At 51.3% G+C, this 16,547-nt stretch overlaps 6 protein-coding genes across 6 annotated transcripts; 2 read left to right on the forward strand and 4 right to left on the reverse strand.

Annotated features, from left to right (window-relative positions):
* Window positions 1-2,691: 2,691 nt before the first annotated feature.
* Window positions 2,692-5,112, forward strand: BROUX77_006030 (uncharacterized protein; the record flags this gene model as incomplete). The annotated part of the gene is made up of 3 exons (XM_073750970.1): window positions 2,692-3,325; window positions 3,400-4,290; window positions 4,361-5,112. 3 exons carry the CDS (start codon window positions 2,692-2,694, stop codon window positions 5,110-5,112), a joined length of 2,277 nt encoding a protein of 758 aa, XP_073603900.1.
* Window positions 5,113-5,412: 300 nt separating this feature from the next.
* BROUX77_006031 (uncharacterized protein) lies at window positions 5,413-6,902 on the reverse strand (the record flags this gene model as incomplete). Its single annotated transcript, XM_073750971.1, has 3 exons — window positions 5,413-6,235; window positions 6,298-6,564; window positions 6,631-6,902. 3 exons carry the CDS (start codon window positions 6,900-6,902, stop codon window positions 5,413-5,415), a joined length of 1,362 nt encoding a protein of 453 aa, XP_073603901.1.
* A 1,358-nt stretch (window positions 6,903-8,260) lies between these two features.
* Window positions 8,261-9,472, reverse strand: BROUX77_006032 (uncharacterized protein; the record flags this gene model as incomplete). The annotated part of the gene is made up of 4 exons (XM_073750972.1): window positions 8,261-8,322; window positions 8,397-9,060; window positions 9,157-9,290; window positions 9,361-9,472. The coding sequence occupies 4 exons, from the start codon at window positions 9,470-9,472 to the stop codon at window positions 8,261-8,263; spliced, it is 972 nt and encodes a 323-aa protein (XP_073603902.1).
* Window positions 9,473-10,324: 852 nt separating this feature from the next.
* Window positions 10,325-11,340, forward strand: BROUX77_006033 (uncharacterized protein; the record flags this gene model as incomplete). Its single annotated transcript, XM_073750973.1, has 4 exons — window positions 10,325-10,327; window positions 10,544-10,757; window positions 10,914-11,101; window positions 11,188-11,340. 4 exons carry the CDS (start codon window positions 10,325-10,327, stop codon window positions 11,338-11,340), a joined length of 558 nt encoding a protein of 185 aa, XP_073603903.1.
* Window positions 11,341-12,367: 1,027 nt separating this feature from the next.
* BROUX77_006034 (uncharacterized protein) lies at window positions 12,368-13,329 on the reverse strand (the record flags this gene model as incomplete). The annotated part of the gene is made up of 2 exons (XM_073750974.1): window positions 12,368-13,192; window positions 13,267-13,329. The coding sequence occupies 2 exons, from the start codon at window positions 13,327-13,329 to the stop codon at window positions 12,368-12,370; spliced, it is 888 nt and encodes a 295-aa protein (XP_073603904.1).
* A 730-nt stretch (window positions 13,330-14,059) lies between these two features.
* BROUX77_006035 (uncharacterized protein) lies at window positions 14,060-16,537 on the reverse strand (the record flags this gene model as incomplete). Its single annotated transcript, XM_073750975.1, has 1 exon — window positions 14,060-16,537. The coding sequence occupies one exon, from the start codon at window positions 16,535-16,537 to the stop codon at window positions 14,060-14,062; it is 2,478 nt and encodes an 825-aa protein (XP_073603905.1).
* Window positions 16,538-16,547: the final 10 nt, after the last annotated feature.

Genomic DNA, 16,547 nt, shown 5'->3' on the forward strand with positions numbered 1-16,547 from the left:
GACCCAGTCGCGTCGGATCCCTGAGACAAAGGTTCTAGTACTAGTAGCAGACAGAATAGCTTCAAGGGCAGCCAGCAATCATGGGTGGGTGCATTGGCGTATTTAAAATGGGCCATGGAAGGGCGCTGGGTTTTCGAAGGTGCTTCGCCCAGTAATATGTGCATGTTGGTGTTGTTTCCGAGTCTCCCTTGCATGGGCATCCGACTATTCTGAAGCCCAAGGGAGTAATAGATTATAGAGCATCCGAATGGTGTATACTTGGAACGTACATGGCTGTACTTGTAGCCGAGCAAATGCATCTATCAATGGCCAGGGACACTAATACGTATCTGGCTACTTTACTTGTACCTGATGGTAAGCAAATAGTTATGGCGGGAGAGAAATCCTTGTTCCAAGAAAAACAACATGAACAACACAGGCTGGAGAGCGACCAACTCACCAAGCCATGTGCCTCTACCATCCACGGCTACTTGATATCTTTTGCGTCAGTGTCGCACAAACCGTTACACTGTCCTTTGCCTCTCGCTACGCGCCTGTTGTGCATCCACATTGACTACGTCCAAGCCTCGTGGCTTGCCTGGGGTGGATCTCCCAAAGTAGAAGACTTTTGTGAAGATCAATTGGGCGGAAGAGCGGGAGGTTGATCGCGAGCCGGGATCAGCCACAAAGCGCATGCTTGGCTTGGATGCACGTTGAGGCTGGAGGCATGGGCTTTAGGCTTTAGACACTGGTTTGATATGCACAGTGTACGGTAAAATTAACAGACAGCCGGCCTAGATGGATGTGTATCGCCGTGTTTACCATGGATCCATGGCTTTTGATGCGATTAGATTTTGACAAGTCTTGCAAGGGTTTCTCCCGCAATCAAGATTATGTAGGATTACCCAAGGCCGGCCCCGGTAGGAGCAGAAAGCGCCAGACCTAGAGAGCAACCTCGGTATGCGTAACTATCAGAGCTCCCAGAAGCGCTACTTGACTACGGCCCGTCTTGCTAGATCTTATCACTGCTCAACCCGCCAGGCGGCCTCTCCGTTCCCGCTTGGGATCGAGCAAGATTCTTGGCCACCGAAAAAAAGAAGGCGGAAAACATGCTTGCTCCCACACAATGATATAGACACTTTTAACCAGCAGCGCCCACTGTGCTTCACGGCAGGATTGGAAACGATGACGATGTAAAACATTGGCGCCCAGCATAGAAGCCTTCAAATAAATGAAGGTGGGACTGAGAGTAAGAGCAGACAGGAGAAACAAATGAAACATGGGGCCTCCACAACAATGGGCGGGCGGGAAATCAAGGATACGATAGAACAACGGATCAGGTCTTGTCTAACTGTGTAAGAAGCGGGTGGGCAGAAAGAAGCCTGGACTGGTTTGTGTTGTGAGGTGGCCAACGGAATTGTGCCGTAGAGCTTGGTTAGTTGGGGTGAATCAGCCGTATTTTCTCAGGGCAATAGATAGAGTGTAGTTGGTTATAGTTAGTTAGCGACGGAAATACTTGGAGAGATGCAATTACGCAAGTAGTCTGCTATGGAAATAGTTACATAGTTACTTGTGTGTACCTTCTCTCATTGGCCACGGAAAGAACCTGTAAGAGAGTTTGGCCGTTCGTCTTCTCGTGGCTTTCCTGTTTGAGCTGCAGAAAAAACAAAGCAAGTACTACAATGTAGACGTTAAATATAGTCAAGTCAAAGCAAGTACCACACATACACCATGGCGAAAGGAAGGAGCGCAAACTTTGTTGCGGATTGACTTGAGGCTGTTGCCATGTGTGTATGTATGTACTTACAAACGCTCTTGCCTTCCTCCCCTCCGCAGCTATCGGATCTCAGATGAGGCAGGAGCAAGCCATACCTGCCGCCCGTGTCGGATGGGATGACCTTTTTTTCTCTGGCTTCTCTGCTTTCTCTTCCCGATGGCACACACATTTTGTGCCTCCCGCACGTTTTGCCCTCCCTTTAAACACTCGACTTTTCTTTTTCCCGACCGTTGCTGCGACCATTCAACCAACATTCTGATGGCGCTATTTGTCCCTGTTGCTACCATTTCATCTCCATCGTGCATCCCTTGCGTTAGAACCGCTCCTTCCTCTTGTGCAGGCCCAAGCTTCACATCATCTCTTGATCGAGCAGTTGCCTTCCCTGACATTGTCGCCGTATATTGTATTGTCAAATCTTTTCTTGACCATCCGTTTGTTCTTTTGTTCTTATTCTCCTCCTCATCTTCACATCCTGCCTTTCGCCTCGAATTTTCCGCCCGCTGCTACTAATCGCATTCATCCGCTCCCATTCAACGCCCATCGCCGCTGCTTCGCCCATTCCATCCGTTGTCGCAACTGTAAGTTCCACGCTCAACACTGCGTTTCGGAAAACTCTCCTCGCCTCTTCCCGCCTCACAATGTCTCGCCTGCCATCAAGCAAGCCGGATTGAAACCCAAGACAGCCGTCCACGTGCATAGTATCGGCTTCTTGCTTAATCGCATTGGTTTTGTAGCGAAGTGCCTTTCTCCTTCCCCGCTTCCATGTCTTGGGCTTTGCGCTTCGCCATGTCAAATTCCTGATGCCATTATGAGCGCTCTGCTACCTCGCATTTAGCCCACGATGCGATGACTTTACGTTTTTCCTTCCAGTGCTACTAACACTTGTTATGTACTAGTTATTCTGTTCCATTGGCCATCTAAATATCCAAATTGCCATGTTCGACGTTGTTTGGACTGACCCCCAGCGGGAATCAGTCGGCGAGCATCGTGCCCGCAAGGAAAATGAAAGAAAACAAAAGACGACAGATGCCGCTCGCACCTTGGCCTACTCTCGAAGCAACAACACCACCCCGTCTAGTGAATGCCCTAGCGAAAAGAGCGAAAATACCTTTAGCAGTCTTTTTAGTTCTCGAACTATTAGACGTGTGGCTAAGAGTGCCACCAAAATCCGACCTTTGTCTCCTAGCATTCAGTCTTCCAGCTCATGCGACGACTCTAAGCGCAAGCTTTCTTTCTTTGGCTTGGAATCTATAGCCTCAGCCTCCAGCAAGCTCGGCGAAAAACCTCGCTCGATAACTTCACAAAGCTCTCTTCAGCGCTCTGCGTATCATCTAGACACCGATATCACGTCCCATAGATCAGAATCTCGAGCACAATCGCGCTTAAGCTTCAGCCAGAGTTCCATGTCAAACATCAGCGATAATGGCCCTAGTTCTTCAACTTTGGCAATTCCAAAGTTGAGACAACCTCAACAAAATCTCACCATTCACACAGTAGACCATTTTCTCTCCAATAGGTTTTTAGATGAAAGTCAGGATATGGAGGATCCTACAAGTCCCATCTCTAGAGGTAAGCCAATCTTGAATAGCCTTTTTCGCTTCTGACCAAATAATAGAAGCTTAATTGACACATGACGCATCTAGATTCTGTGTTTTCAAAATGCACTGCACCATCTATCTACACACAGTCAACTGCATTTGACCTTTCCTCAGAGACATCACACCATTATGGTTCTTCGGTAGACAGCAAATACCCATCGCGCATTCACGCGGCACGCCAGTCATCCATCACGACATTGGCTTCTAGGACTACTGGTGCCCCAAGCCAGGCGATGGACGACCGTCATGACATGTCAATACCTAGAAGGACTATCTCTATAGGAGATAGTGTATCACTGCTGACATCCCCGGAAACATCCCACATTGGGGAAACCCCCCATACTTTGCAGTCAGCAATATACAACAACAGCAACTTTAAAAACTTGATTAATACCAGCAATCCGAGCTCAAAAGCCACATCAATCAACACTGTTGATCTAGAAGACTTTCCTGTCGATTTCAGCCCATTGTCATCTTTACAAGCTCCAATCAATCCCACTGGTTGGGTTCAAGCCTTCGGACCAAACGATCAATCTTCTTGGAGGACCCCTGATGAGTGGGAGGACGAAATCAGTCATGATACAATGGCAGAAACAAAAGTCAATCTGGAAGATCTGTTGGCTGACGAAGATACACTCCCTCACCAACCCTTTAGGAAGCCCACCTTGGAAGAAAGATTTCAGGAAATACAAATTGCCACCAAAATGATGCAGTCGGTTGGTGACCAAGCCATCCTAACTGCTCTAAATCGCAACTGGGGCTCTGAAAAGGACGCTGCTGTATACAAGGAAATGGAGATGGAGAAAAAGCGCTGGATGCTCACTGCCATACACAATATCGACCAAGAAGAAACTCGGAGATCATCGACCGTTAGTCCAAGTCTCAAATTGAAAGGCTCCCACTCACAGCGCATCATGTGTCTGTTTGAGTCACCTGGTATGTTGACATGGATTTCTTCTTTTCATCCAACTCAAGCTCTTTCTAATCTTTCAACCCAATTCTGTAGGCATGATTTCATTTATATCTGCAAATAATCCGACCAAGCAAATATTCCATGTCGCAAATAGCGTTGCTCATGTGCCGCCGGTTTTCAGCAACGTCATTTCTGTTCAAGTTCCAAGCGTCTCACCCGCACACATACCCGATAGCGGCCACATATTTGGCGAAGTTTACGCCTATTCACTACCAGCAGCTCTCACAGTATCCGAAATTCCAATAGCTCTGGACCGAATCTACAACTGTCTCGCCCCGGGGGGAGTTCTTCATCTAGCACTTGTAGATCCCACCCCTATAGAAAGAACTACTGGCCCTTTGCTTCGACAGTGGCTTTCTAAGAACCTAACCAGAACCACGATGCGGCAGTTTCGATGCTCTACTCCCTCCAAGTCATTCCGAAAATGGTTGCACAACGCCGATCTACGTGGGCCCGGGAGCACAATCACCACTGCCAGCTGTAAAGCCATTCTTCCCAGCGAGCGCAAGAAGCTTTTCCGGTCAAGTGTTTCCATGGTTATCCACGAGGAGCCCGACGAGCTCTCAACACCAAGGGCAAGTTTTGTCTCGGGGATTGGCAATCTAACTGACCTGGAAGCCAAGTCAGAACTTAGACACCTGACTGGGCGTCTGCTGTGGAAGCAAACCTGGAGCCGATTTGTCGGGGCGCACAAATGGTGGTGGGAGTATCCCGAAGTTCTACAAGAGTGCATGGAGTACGACACCACGTGGGAGTACCATTTAATTGAGGCTGTGCGAGCATAAGAGGCCAGCGAGAAAAGGAGCTGGAGTTGACGGCACGTTTCAGGACTGTAATATTTCTTTGTTCAAGATTTTCTCTTTTTCTGTTTTCGGGGTTATTGGTCCAACTGGCTGCTAGTTCGGAGTTACGTTACTCGAAGTTTTTCTTAGCACAGGACTTGGTTGGCGTTGGGAAGATTTTGCAGGAACACGAAGGCTGTGTCCCACCACCCAAGTTGACGCCAATATTTCATCTTTTTTCATGATTTTCTGATTCTTTTCAGGGAGACAAAAAATACAAACACGCATTAAAATTACTCTGCCTCACGCCAAACACTCGCGGTCCTGTGTCACTTGATTCGTCGCAAGCTCTGTGACGCTGTCGCTGCGACCATCTCTTCCACCGCTTTTCCAAGGTTGCGCCTGTTGTGCGTGTCGCCGAGCAGCAAGCCGGGATACAGCTTCAACGGACTCATCCCACAGCGCTACAAACGAGGTCCAAGAGAAGACGGCGTATATGGCAAAGTTCCAGAAGCCCTGCAATGGAAGGACAAAGGCGCTCATGAACTCGAGTGGCGCCAAGCTGCGATCCTTGTGGATGAAGGAGTAGACGCGGTTAGCGCTGGACGGGATCCACGTGACGAACATGGTGAAGAAGAACAGCATGGCACACTTGGTGTAGGACCACGCAGCCTTGTTGACTGCGTGTGCCCGTCTCCTTTCGCTGGTCCGGCTGTGGCGCCCGTGGATGCGGCCGTGGAGGTGGAGGTGCGGCATGTGGAGGTGAGTGCGGTGATGGCGGGGCTGGTCAATCTTGGCGGCGGGAGCCGTTGTGAGAGTGGTGGTTTGGTTGGCTTCATTGAGCGGCTCGGTTTGGGCTGAGGGGGGGAGGGTCACTGCGCTTATTGAGACCGAATAGGCCCGTGGTCCGCCGTGTATATCGCCCTCGCCCCCGGCTATCGGGACGTCCAGTGGAAAGCTGGTTGCCGCATTCTCCGAGCATTCCGATGTAATGGAAATCTTGGTAGTCCGGACTGTGGAGGTGTTAAAGTCAGCCGTGTCTTCAAAGCTCTGTAGCTGTTTTCGTATGCCGAATATCTTACGGCCAGCACGGACATAGATGGCTATGGTGATAAATGAAGTGAACCTAGTATTGTACAGTCAGAAATCCACCGTCTTTGAGACGTGAGGGGGGGGAGATAAAAGTACCAAACAGGCGCATAGAAGACAGCGATGCGGTATATATCCCAGTCTGACGTGAGCCAGCACCAGAGAGTGGCGTCGCCATATGGACGGCCCCCCGCGTGATCCCGCACGAACAGGAATGTCAGCGCAGGGATAAATGGAACTCCGTAGCAAAGAAAGACGTAGGGGATCTCCATTGACCGCAGCCGCCTGGCGTCAAAGCGATTGTAAAAGGTCAAGTGGACATTGACCGCCATGGCAAGAGTCCAGTATGCATCGGCCGGCATGAACCTGGTGATCTACATGTTAGAAAACGGGAGCCCGAGACAGCAGATAAGGCGGGAGGTAGTTGGGCACATTTGGATCAGGAACCCCTGGAACTGGCAGGGCCCAGAGTCTGGAGACTCGATATACGCCCGCGCCATCAGAGTCGCAACGTTGGTCAACAGGTTGCCAAATGTCGCATAGAACATGATCCGGTTGATTGGCTTCCGGAACTTGGTGGAGCAGGTGAAGGTCGCTATGATGATTACGCATCCCATCAGTGAGAGCGACGAACAGGTCCGCTCGATTATGCTCAAGGCATTGAGCTGGCTGTCGGAAAGCCGCTCGGGCATGACATACCCCATGGCCCAGGTGGAGGGGGTTTCCGAGTTGCGTCGTTGGCGGGGATGGGCGGAGGTTTGGAGTCCAAGGTGGGCGCAGTGGTGTTGCAGCTAAAACACGCACAAGTAGCCATTCCTTGAGAGCGTAACAGAAGAGCCTTTGACCAAGTTCTTGGACAAAGAGAGTTTCCACATAGAAATCACTGTTCGGCGTGTATGATGAACCAGGCAGATTCACGGTGAGAAGAGTGGCGACAAGCCCTGGGCTACCAATGAAAAGAACGCCAAGCGTCTCATCCAGACGGAATGCAAAGACTTGGACTGGAGATGTAGTTAACTACTCGGTTGACAACCTTCTGCGACCGATTGCCCAACATGGAAGACTTGGCCATCAGCACTAACGTCAAAAACGACCAGCCCCAATAGCCGTGTCTTAGATCTTCCCTCAAAGCGCGGGCTCAAAGCGAGTAGAAGAATGCTTTCATTCATTAGGCTTCGTCCTAACTACAAGCCAGCACATTTCAAGCCTGCGCTACCGGCTTATCGGCTTTGGGCATGGATCAGTGCGTAGAAGCTGTGATCATGGCCTTCGATGCGGTCCATCTCCTTGCTGTGAGCCAAGACCAGCATTTCACGTCTGGCTCTCTCAGGTTGAGCCCCTTTGTTTCAGGCTCTTGATTATACGACTTCCCAGGGCTATTAAAACAATGCTATCACTGGTTGTTAGTTACTGAAATACTGAAAAGTCACATCTTAAACACGAACTTTTGATTACGACGTTCTCCCCTTTATCCCACAGGCGTGAATGGCCCCACCTGTAAATCCCCGTGTAACACTATTGGCCGAGTTGTAAACCCAACCCTAACTGCCAGTACTTAGGGTTCCTTATCAGGTCAGGCCCTTTATGATAGTGCCCCCCCCCGTTAGAGAAGAAAAGTTTGTCCACAAGCACCATAGGCGTCAAGATACCGAGTCGACAAGGCGAGACAGAGACACCATGGAATAATGTAGTTAGATAAAGAGGAAAACTAGATACCACCAGATGCAACGCAGGTTTCCCTATGAAAATTGTTTACATAAAAAAAGAAGCAGAGCAAAAAAAAACAGAAAGCAGCAACGAACAAACAAAGCAGAAAAAAACAAATGTATTGCGCCTGGAACGCCAGAACCCCCAGTTTTGAACCCAAGCAAGAACGACAGACGCCGACAGCATCTCATCCAAAGCGGTGCCGAGGCGTCTCACTGCCCATTAGTGTGCCGGTAATGGTATATGGTGTGTCCGTCGGTTGTCGGAGCAGCTCGTTCGACGCGTCAGAAGTCGAGCAGGGTCAAGTGGACGGCAATGAGACAGGATGAGGATGTTGACGGAGAGCTAGCGCTGTTTACCAGGCGTAGTCGGGGTTGTACTGGAAGACGACCAGAGCGTGACCACGCTCGTAGGTTTCTAAACGGATAGTTAGCACTAGGGTATTCCCAAAGCAAAGAAGACAGTAGATTTTGTTGTTCCAAAAAACTTACCCAGAGAAACCTGCTCCTTGGGCTTGAAGTTGAACTTGCGCATGCGAGCAACAACATCAGCGTAAACCTCCTCCTGTGGCCGGGTAGAGTCAACACAGCTGGCCTTGATGGACAGTAGGACGTAGCCGCCCTTGCGCAGGAAAACACGCGCGTTGTCGTAGACGATCTGGGCGGGGTTGGGCTGGGCAACATCGCAGAAAATGACGTCAACCATGCCGTCAATGTAGAATCTGTACTTAACGGGCATGCGAGCGTCGAACACCAGGGGGTTGATGTTGTTGCGCTTCATGGACATCTGCAGAAGCTCACGGCCAGAGCGGATGGAGAACTCGACGGCGTAGACACGGCCGGTGGCACCGACCATGTCCGAGACGTGGGAGACCGAGGTACCGGAAGCAGCACCCAGGTACAGGACCTTCTTGCCAGGGGCAATGTACAGGTTGTCGACACCGGCCAGGATACCGGCAGCAATCTTGCTGCGGAAGGGGTTCCACACACGGTACTCGATCTTGTTGACAATGGTAGTGCCATCCTCAGCCTTGGTAGACTCCTCAGTCTGTATGCGCTTCTCACCGTAGACGGCGATACCAGGGGCGTAACTGCGGGTGACCAGATCATCCTGCTTGCCTCTGGAGATGAAGACACCCTCGTGGCGATGACGCTCCTGTTGTAGAAATACATGTGTGAGTTAGATAGCCTTTTGCGAACAAGTCTTGCCCGTGAAGGTTTTGAGAGATTAAACAAGAAGAGAACAACTTACAACAACGACCTTGTTACCGCCGCCAGCAGCACCGCCGCGAGCGCCACCACGAGCACCGCCACGGCCACCACCGCGGCCGCCAGCACCACCGCGGCCACCACCGCGAGCACCGCCACGAGCACCACCACGGGCACCTGTTGAGATCTTGTTAGATGGATTGTTGCAACTTGTTTTCGACAACAGCGACACAACGAAAGAACTTACCACCACGACCGCCGAAGCCACCGCCAAAGCCACCGCGACCGCCACCACGACCGCCACCGCGACCACCAGCACCACCGCGGAAACCGCCGCCACCACGTCCAGGAGGAGCCATCACGAAAAGTTTAGATCGCAAAGGGTTGAGGTTTGGTAAAAAGTCTTAAGAGCTTCGAAGCTTCCTAAGACAGAGGGTTGTGTGTCGGATAAAGTACTTGACGATGAAATCAAGGAGCGGCTGCGTGTAGCTGAATGCGCAAAAGATCGGAAATGGAATCGCAAGACGATGAAAACAAAGAAAGATTGCGGGAAGAAGGCTGCGATATCTTTGCGATCTCTAAGTAAAAAAAAAATTGATTGAGACCAAGTCTCTGAAATTTTTCTTCCGTCTTCAGGCTAGGCCAATTTTTTTTTAGCGGGGCCCCGATCTTGAATCTTATTGGACGATAAGAAATTCAGCCATGAATCAACCATCGTGGCGCTCATTGGCTGTTTGAGACCCACCTCGGTGAAGGCCGGCCGAGCCTCACGTGAAGGCAACTTTTCAATCAAAACATTGACAGGGATTTTGATCAACGTAAAAGTGGATCACATGATGCCGCACATTTCAGCAATATTTCAATATTCAAAATTCACCGTGTTAAGTTTTCTTCTGCTGCCAAACAGACAACAAGAAGACTTGGAAGCTTTTCGATATCAGATTCGAAATTGACAGGTTTTAAAGGTATTGTAACTGTCCTACATTCCCCATTTTCCCTCGTGAATACGCCTCATATATTCTGCCGGTATTCTGCCGCGCCACACGAGTGGAGGGTTGGATTGCCCTAAGCCAGGCCCAGTTACCGCTTTGGGAGCGGGGCCCTCAATCTCTCAATCTGCCTTTGTGCTATGTGGGTAACATATTCTGAATTTCCTCCATCTCCAGTGTTAACGACGTTGAAGCCCATCAACAACCACATACGACAGCAACATGGTACGTCGTCCCTATCCCGAAACTCTCTGAGTTGAATCTTTGTCACCATAGACACCCCGTCATTTCCCTACGATTTAAAAGACACCAATAATGCCCTTTTCACGGTTTCCTCAAACCGTCGTTGAGGCGCAAACAATCGAAATCGAGACATAGAGATCAAGAAGAACACGACCGAGCAAATTATGCTGACTCCGATTTTTTTCCCTCGAACGATAGACTCGGTACGCTGCCCAGGAGATCCAGGCCTCGAAGTCTGCCCGCGCCCGCGGTGCTTACCTTCGTGTGTCCTTCAAGAACACCCGCGAGACCGCCCAGGCCATCAGCGGCTGGAAGCTCCAGCGCGCCCTGACCTTCCTCGAGAACGTCAAGACCAAGACCGAGGCCGTCCCCTTCCGCAGATTCTGCGGCTCCATTGGTCGCACCGCCCAGGGTACGAACACACCAGACGACTACTCCCGACAATACCCTTGATCTTGGACATTATGTGTGCCACAAAACATTTCATGAACTACATGGCATGAGCTGGGCATACATTGTTCCTATTGGGTATCTTTACGACAGATAAACTAACTCTATTTCCCAACAGGCAAGCAGTTCGGTGTCACCCGTGCCCGCTGGCCCGTCAAGTCGGCTGAGTTCCTGCTTGGCCTGCTGAAGAACGCCGAGGCCAACGCCGATGCCAAGGGTCTTGACACTGGCAACCTGGTTGTCAAGCACATCCAGGTCAACCAGGCTCCCAAGCAGCGGAGACGGACGTACCGTGCCCACGGTCGTGTATGTTGAGCATATCCCCCCAAACAGTCACAACCCGATGACGTTGTACAACTATCTTGAACCCGCCAGCTAACAGATACTCCTAGATCAACCCCTACATGTCCAGCCCCTGCCACATTGAGCTGATCCTGACCGAGGCTGAGGAGGCTGTCGAGAAGGCCGAGGCTTCGTCCTCCGTCGCTCACCTGTCCTCCAGACAGCGTGGTGCCCGTGTCCGCAAGGCTCTGACTGCTGCTTAAGCGTTGCAAAGACAAAACCGAATAAAATTGTTAAAAATACCAGGAAACAATTATTGAATGAAAGGAAAGGAATTTTTTTTAAAAGAAAGGTTCGGTATCACATGCACCCCCTTGGGTTAAAACATTGGAACTTGTTGTTTTCTTCTTCGCCCTCACGCTCGTTGCCTGGTACTCAAGTCGCTGGCTGCCATGAACGCCCTTCTCGTCCTCCTCCTCTTGGTTTTTTTCCTGGCAACTGTATGTGTCCTGTCCTGATTTATCATCAGAGCAAAAGAAGAAAAAAAAAAGCGTCGTGACTCTTTAAAAAAGTATTGCACATTCTTTTTGATACTAAAGTACCGATTGCAAATGGGATACTATCCAACACAGTATCACGGCGTAAATCTCAGCTCGCACTGTCATGGTGTAGTTCACGTAAATGTCATGTCCTAAGAGACGTCTAGGCGGATGGTTGGAAGTCGGAATCAAGCGATGAGATCATTGCCTAGATGATTCAAATACATTGGGTGTAGCACAAGGCGTAGACCACAGGATTCGATCTTGTGAAAAGTTCAACAGGATGTGACTTCCGACACGCACGACGTCTGTTTTTGCAACCCTAACCCTACTGCTGGACCATGGGTTTTCACATGTGTTCTCTGATGAGATTCAAGAACGGACAACAGTTGGAAAACTAAAAACTATGTAGAGAGTTCGGGTCCATTTGGAGATGTACATATATATGTGTGTATATACAGGCTCACTACGCCCTGCCATAGTTGCACGAGATTCCATGCCAGTAGAAAAGAAAAACAGAAAAAAAGCCAACAACTCGATGAGTTTTTTCATCCGTTGTCTGCCCGTTTTGCCCATGTTTTTTTTCTTTGAACTTTGCACAGAAACCTCAATTCTGGGTTGCATTTCAACATCAAAAACACTTGTGATTGAACGTGATCATCGAATAATATTAACAAAGTTACTGGGTATAAAAGAAAAAGAGGTTATTGTGAACATGCTTCCCGTAGCCAAAAAAAACACCAACACATCATCACAGACGAGGCTTGGACTCGACGTGCTCGAGAACCCAATCACCAACATCTTTGCAAAACTCTTCCCAACACAGATCGGCATGCAGTTGGTGATAGGCGCCCTCGTACTCCTTGAAATGGCGATCCTGGAGCGTCTGGGCATCAAAGAACTTGCGGCTGGCGATGTGACTGGTAACCTTGTCGCCGGAGCCATGGAAGATGGCGAGAGCAGCAATGTTGTCATTGAGCTTCAGCGAGCCACTGTCGAGGTTTGCCGCGCGATCGAGCATGCCAGCGAGGCCCTGCAGGGTGCCGGTGCCGTGGCAGAGCTCGTCCTTTTCGGCGCGCTCGGCCATCTCGGGGATGCGCGTGAGGGTGTTGACGTCGATGGGTTTCTTCAGCTGGAAGGTGGGCAGCAGCTTGCCGAGGAAGCGGCCAGCAACGACCTCGAGCCGCATGGGCTCGGCGCCCTTGGGGAAGCCGATAAAGGGCGCCTCGGCAAGCCAGCCGCGCACGCGGGCCGTCAGGGCTTTGTGCTCGGGGCTGCAGGCGAGTGTGAGGATCTGGCCGCCGCCCATGGAGTTGCCCATGACAAAGACGGGCAGGGTGTCGGATTTGGCGAGCACCGAGTTGATGAAGGCGACCATGTCAGAGATGACTTGGGGCGTGGGCCCGCTCAGGCCGCGGTCGCGCGGGGTCTTGACGGAGCGGCCCCAGCCGCGCTGGTCAAAGGAGTAGACTGCGATGCCGCGGGAGCTCAGCGCGGCAAAGAGCTCGGGGTAGGTGTTGCAGTGGTCGCTGTAGCCGTGGATGAAGATGAGGTTGGCGACGGCCGGGGTTTCAGGCTGCATCGACAGCAAGGCTTGTTAGCATTCGACATCAAAAGCCGGATGGCCTAATAGTCCCGAGAGAAACATACCAACCAGGTTTTGGTGTACAGGCTGGTCGCCCCAATATCAAACGTTCCTTCGACCTCGGGCATGGTGGTGTCGTATCAGATAGTAGTTAAAGAATTAAGAGAAACCGTTCGAGGTGATCTCAACGATGGGACCAGGCTTATTGAAATTGAAGCAAAGCTGAGAAGGAAAAGAAACAACACGTCAACTCCAATTATTCGGCAGTCTCCTTTTGGGGTTCTCCATGGCGAAGAACCCTCCCTCACCATGAGCCGAAGGAAAGCACATGAACGCCCGATGACATAAGCACAGTGCCATGCGGGGCCGGGGGGTCGGTCACAAAGCAATTCAGCCCCCAACTGAGAAGCTGCGGATTGAGATGGTGAGCATGACTAATCTACCGAGGTCCACAATGAATTGTTTATGGGCCACTTGTCTGTACTACGTCAAACGTCACAAAAAAGCTCACAAGTAAACAAGTCTGTGAAGTGCAAAGGGCGATGATGTATTTAATACAAAGAACAAAGTAGTTAGCGATACAAAAAAACCAACAAAAAACAAAACACTGATAACACAAGACATTGTCTGTCTCACAGACACATGTCGGAAATATTGACACACGCACCTTGGGGCTGCACCGCACAGGCGACGGCCCAAGGGCTATAAAGAGTTGGCCGGGCTTTTGTCCGCCCATCCATCCACCGACGCCGACCGTCCGTTCTGTAATGTATACACTATCACGTACATGCATATATTATTTTTGCATGTATCCGTAGAATGGGGGTGGAGGTGTGCATTGCTGCTGCTGAAAAAAAATTAGTTCTTGGGCTTTTCTCCACTTCCAACCTCAGCCTCTTCTTCTTGCTCGCGCTTCTCGAGATCCTCCTGAATCTCCTCGTCTTCAGTAATACCGGCATTGCGGCGGGATTCGCCGGCAACAGGCTCGCCGCCGTTCATCTGCCACTCCATTAGCCTGCTAAAGGCGCTCTCGGGGTTGGCAGACAGCTCGGTGTAGCTGCCAATCTCAGCGACAGTGCCCTCGCTGTTGAGAACAATGAGCTGGTCTGAGCGCTTGATGGTTGAGAGGCGGTGGGCGATGGAAATAGTAGTGTTGCGTCCCTTGAGCAGAGCAATGAGAGCCTCGTTGACGAGAGTCTCGGATTCGGCGTCGAGGGCTGAGGTTGCTTCGTCTAGAATAAGGACATCAGGATCCTTGATCAACGAACGAGCGATGGCAATACGCTGCTTTTGACCGCCAGAAAGCTGGCTTCCGCGCGCGCCAACCTGGGTGTCTAGGCCGTCAGGCAGATCACTGATAAACGTGCAGTTGGCTTTGCGAGCGGCCTGGTAGATTTCCAGCCGGGTGGCATTGGGTTTGGCATAGGCAATGTTCTCGGCAATAGTTCCCGAGAATAAGACGGGCTCTTGGGAAACAACACCGATGCGCCGGCGTAGAGACTTCGCGTTCATGGTGCTGATGTCGGTGCCGTTGATGCTGATGGTGCCCTTGGTAGGAGCGTAGAAACGCAACAGGAGCGAGGCCACTGTGGACTTGCCGCCTCCCGACGGACCAACAATGCAGACGTTGCTTCCAGACGGAATGGTAAAGTTGAGTCCGTTGAAGATGGAGACTGCAGGGCGGGTAGGGTAGGAAAAGTTGACATCACGGAACTCAATCATACCCTGCGCAGATTTGACCTTGCTACCAACAGTTTGATGGATTTTGGGCTCGCGGTCCTGTAGTTCAAAGAGTCGGCTGGCAGCACCAAGACCCTTCATGAGCTCAGAGTAGAAATTGGAGAGACCAAACAGGCTGTTACCAGCAAATGCAGTGTACATCATGAAAGAAGTCAGATCGCCAGTGCTCATGGACCCATTGCGCACCAGGTTTCCTCCAACAACTAGCATGCCGATGACCGTCATGTTACCGACCCAGCCGGTCGAAGCGAAAAAGGTCGCTGCTGTGATGGCTTCCCTGCGGCCGAGATCGAATATACGACGGACCTGTTTGTTGTAGCGGTGGACTTCCTGGATTTCTCCGACAAAGGCTTGACTGGTCCTGACGTTTCCAAGACGTTCTTCCGCGATTTTCGTTAGAGTTCCGAGGTTTTTCTGGATAGACTTGCTGATGTTGCGAATCGTTCGACCATAGAGTAAACCGCCGAAAGCAACTGGAGGACCGGCAATCAGCAGCAGGGCGGAGAGCTTGGGGCTCAACCAAATCATGGCACTGAAACCAAAGGCACCGGCAAACAAGGCGCGCAGTCCGTCACTCAGGTTCTGGGTAATTGACTTGCCGACAATGACAGCGTCAGAGCCCAGTCGAGAAATCAAGTCACCCACGCGGTTGGCATCATAAAACTCGGCATCCTGGACAAAGGTGCGGCGGTACAAGGTAGTGCGCAGACGCGCAACAACACGCTCGCCGACAATTCGGAGCAGGATGATGCGTCCCATATTGGACACGGCACCCAGTGTGAAAACGGATGCCAGCGCAATAAAGAAGTAGTTTAGGCCGAGTCCCAGGATTCGTACATCGTCAGGGTTCGAATTGTTCATGATATCCAGAAGGCGACCGATAACCCACGGCAGTGACATGGTTACCGATGACGAAAGCACCAGGAGACCACAAGCCGCAAGAAGCCAGGTCATTTCAGGACGCGCAATTCTAAGCAGACGCCAGAGATCGTTGTAGTCGGTATTGGCAGGTTTTCCGTCCTTGGCAAGGCGCGCACTCAGATTGACCTGAGCGGCCTTGGCAGCACGTTCGCTGCGCTCAAAACCAGCAGCTTCAAGGAGTTCCGAGTCATCGTCGGCAGCCTTTGTCGTTGCCCGGGAGGCTTTGGACGTAACTACACTAGTCGGGATCGAGGGAGCGGGGGACGGAGGAGTATTCGGGGTTGACGGAGGAGACAGCGGCGGAGTCGAGTTGACACTGGCAGCATTTGATTCTTTGTCACGGGGCTTTGTCAGGAGGCTCAGGAAGCCAAACATCCGCTGGCCAGAAGTCGGGGCCGAGCACGCCAGACCAAAGCCGTTGTGGGCTCGGAGGCCGAGCTGGTGGTGTCTTTTGCCGGGGGCGGGGCAAGCCGCCGCTAGTGGACGGACAAAGGCCGGTCGCGAGAGCAGGGGCGCAGTTGCAGAATGGAAGAATCTTGAGCTCGGAGGCGGTGGTATTGAGTGCACAATGTGGGTTGGGCAGGGCGGAAAGCGTGCGGCAGCGGCTGCGGCTCGCGAAAGGAGTGCGCTTCCGCATCCATGAGGGAGCAGCCGAGGTGCCGCTCCCAGATTCATTGTGAAGGAC

Source organism: Berkeleyomyces rouxiae, assembly GCF_048999995.1.
Source record: "Berkeleyomyces rouxiae strain 22BRR77 chromosome Unknown BrBRR77_ptg000007l, whole genome shotgun sequence".
In the NCBI taxonomy this organism is placed as follows: Eukaryota; Fungi; Ascomycota; class Sordariomycetes; order Microascales; family Ceratocystidaceae; genus Berkeleyomyces; species Berkeleyomyces rouxiae.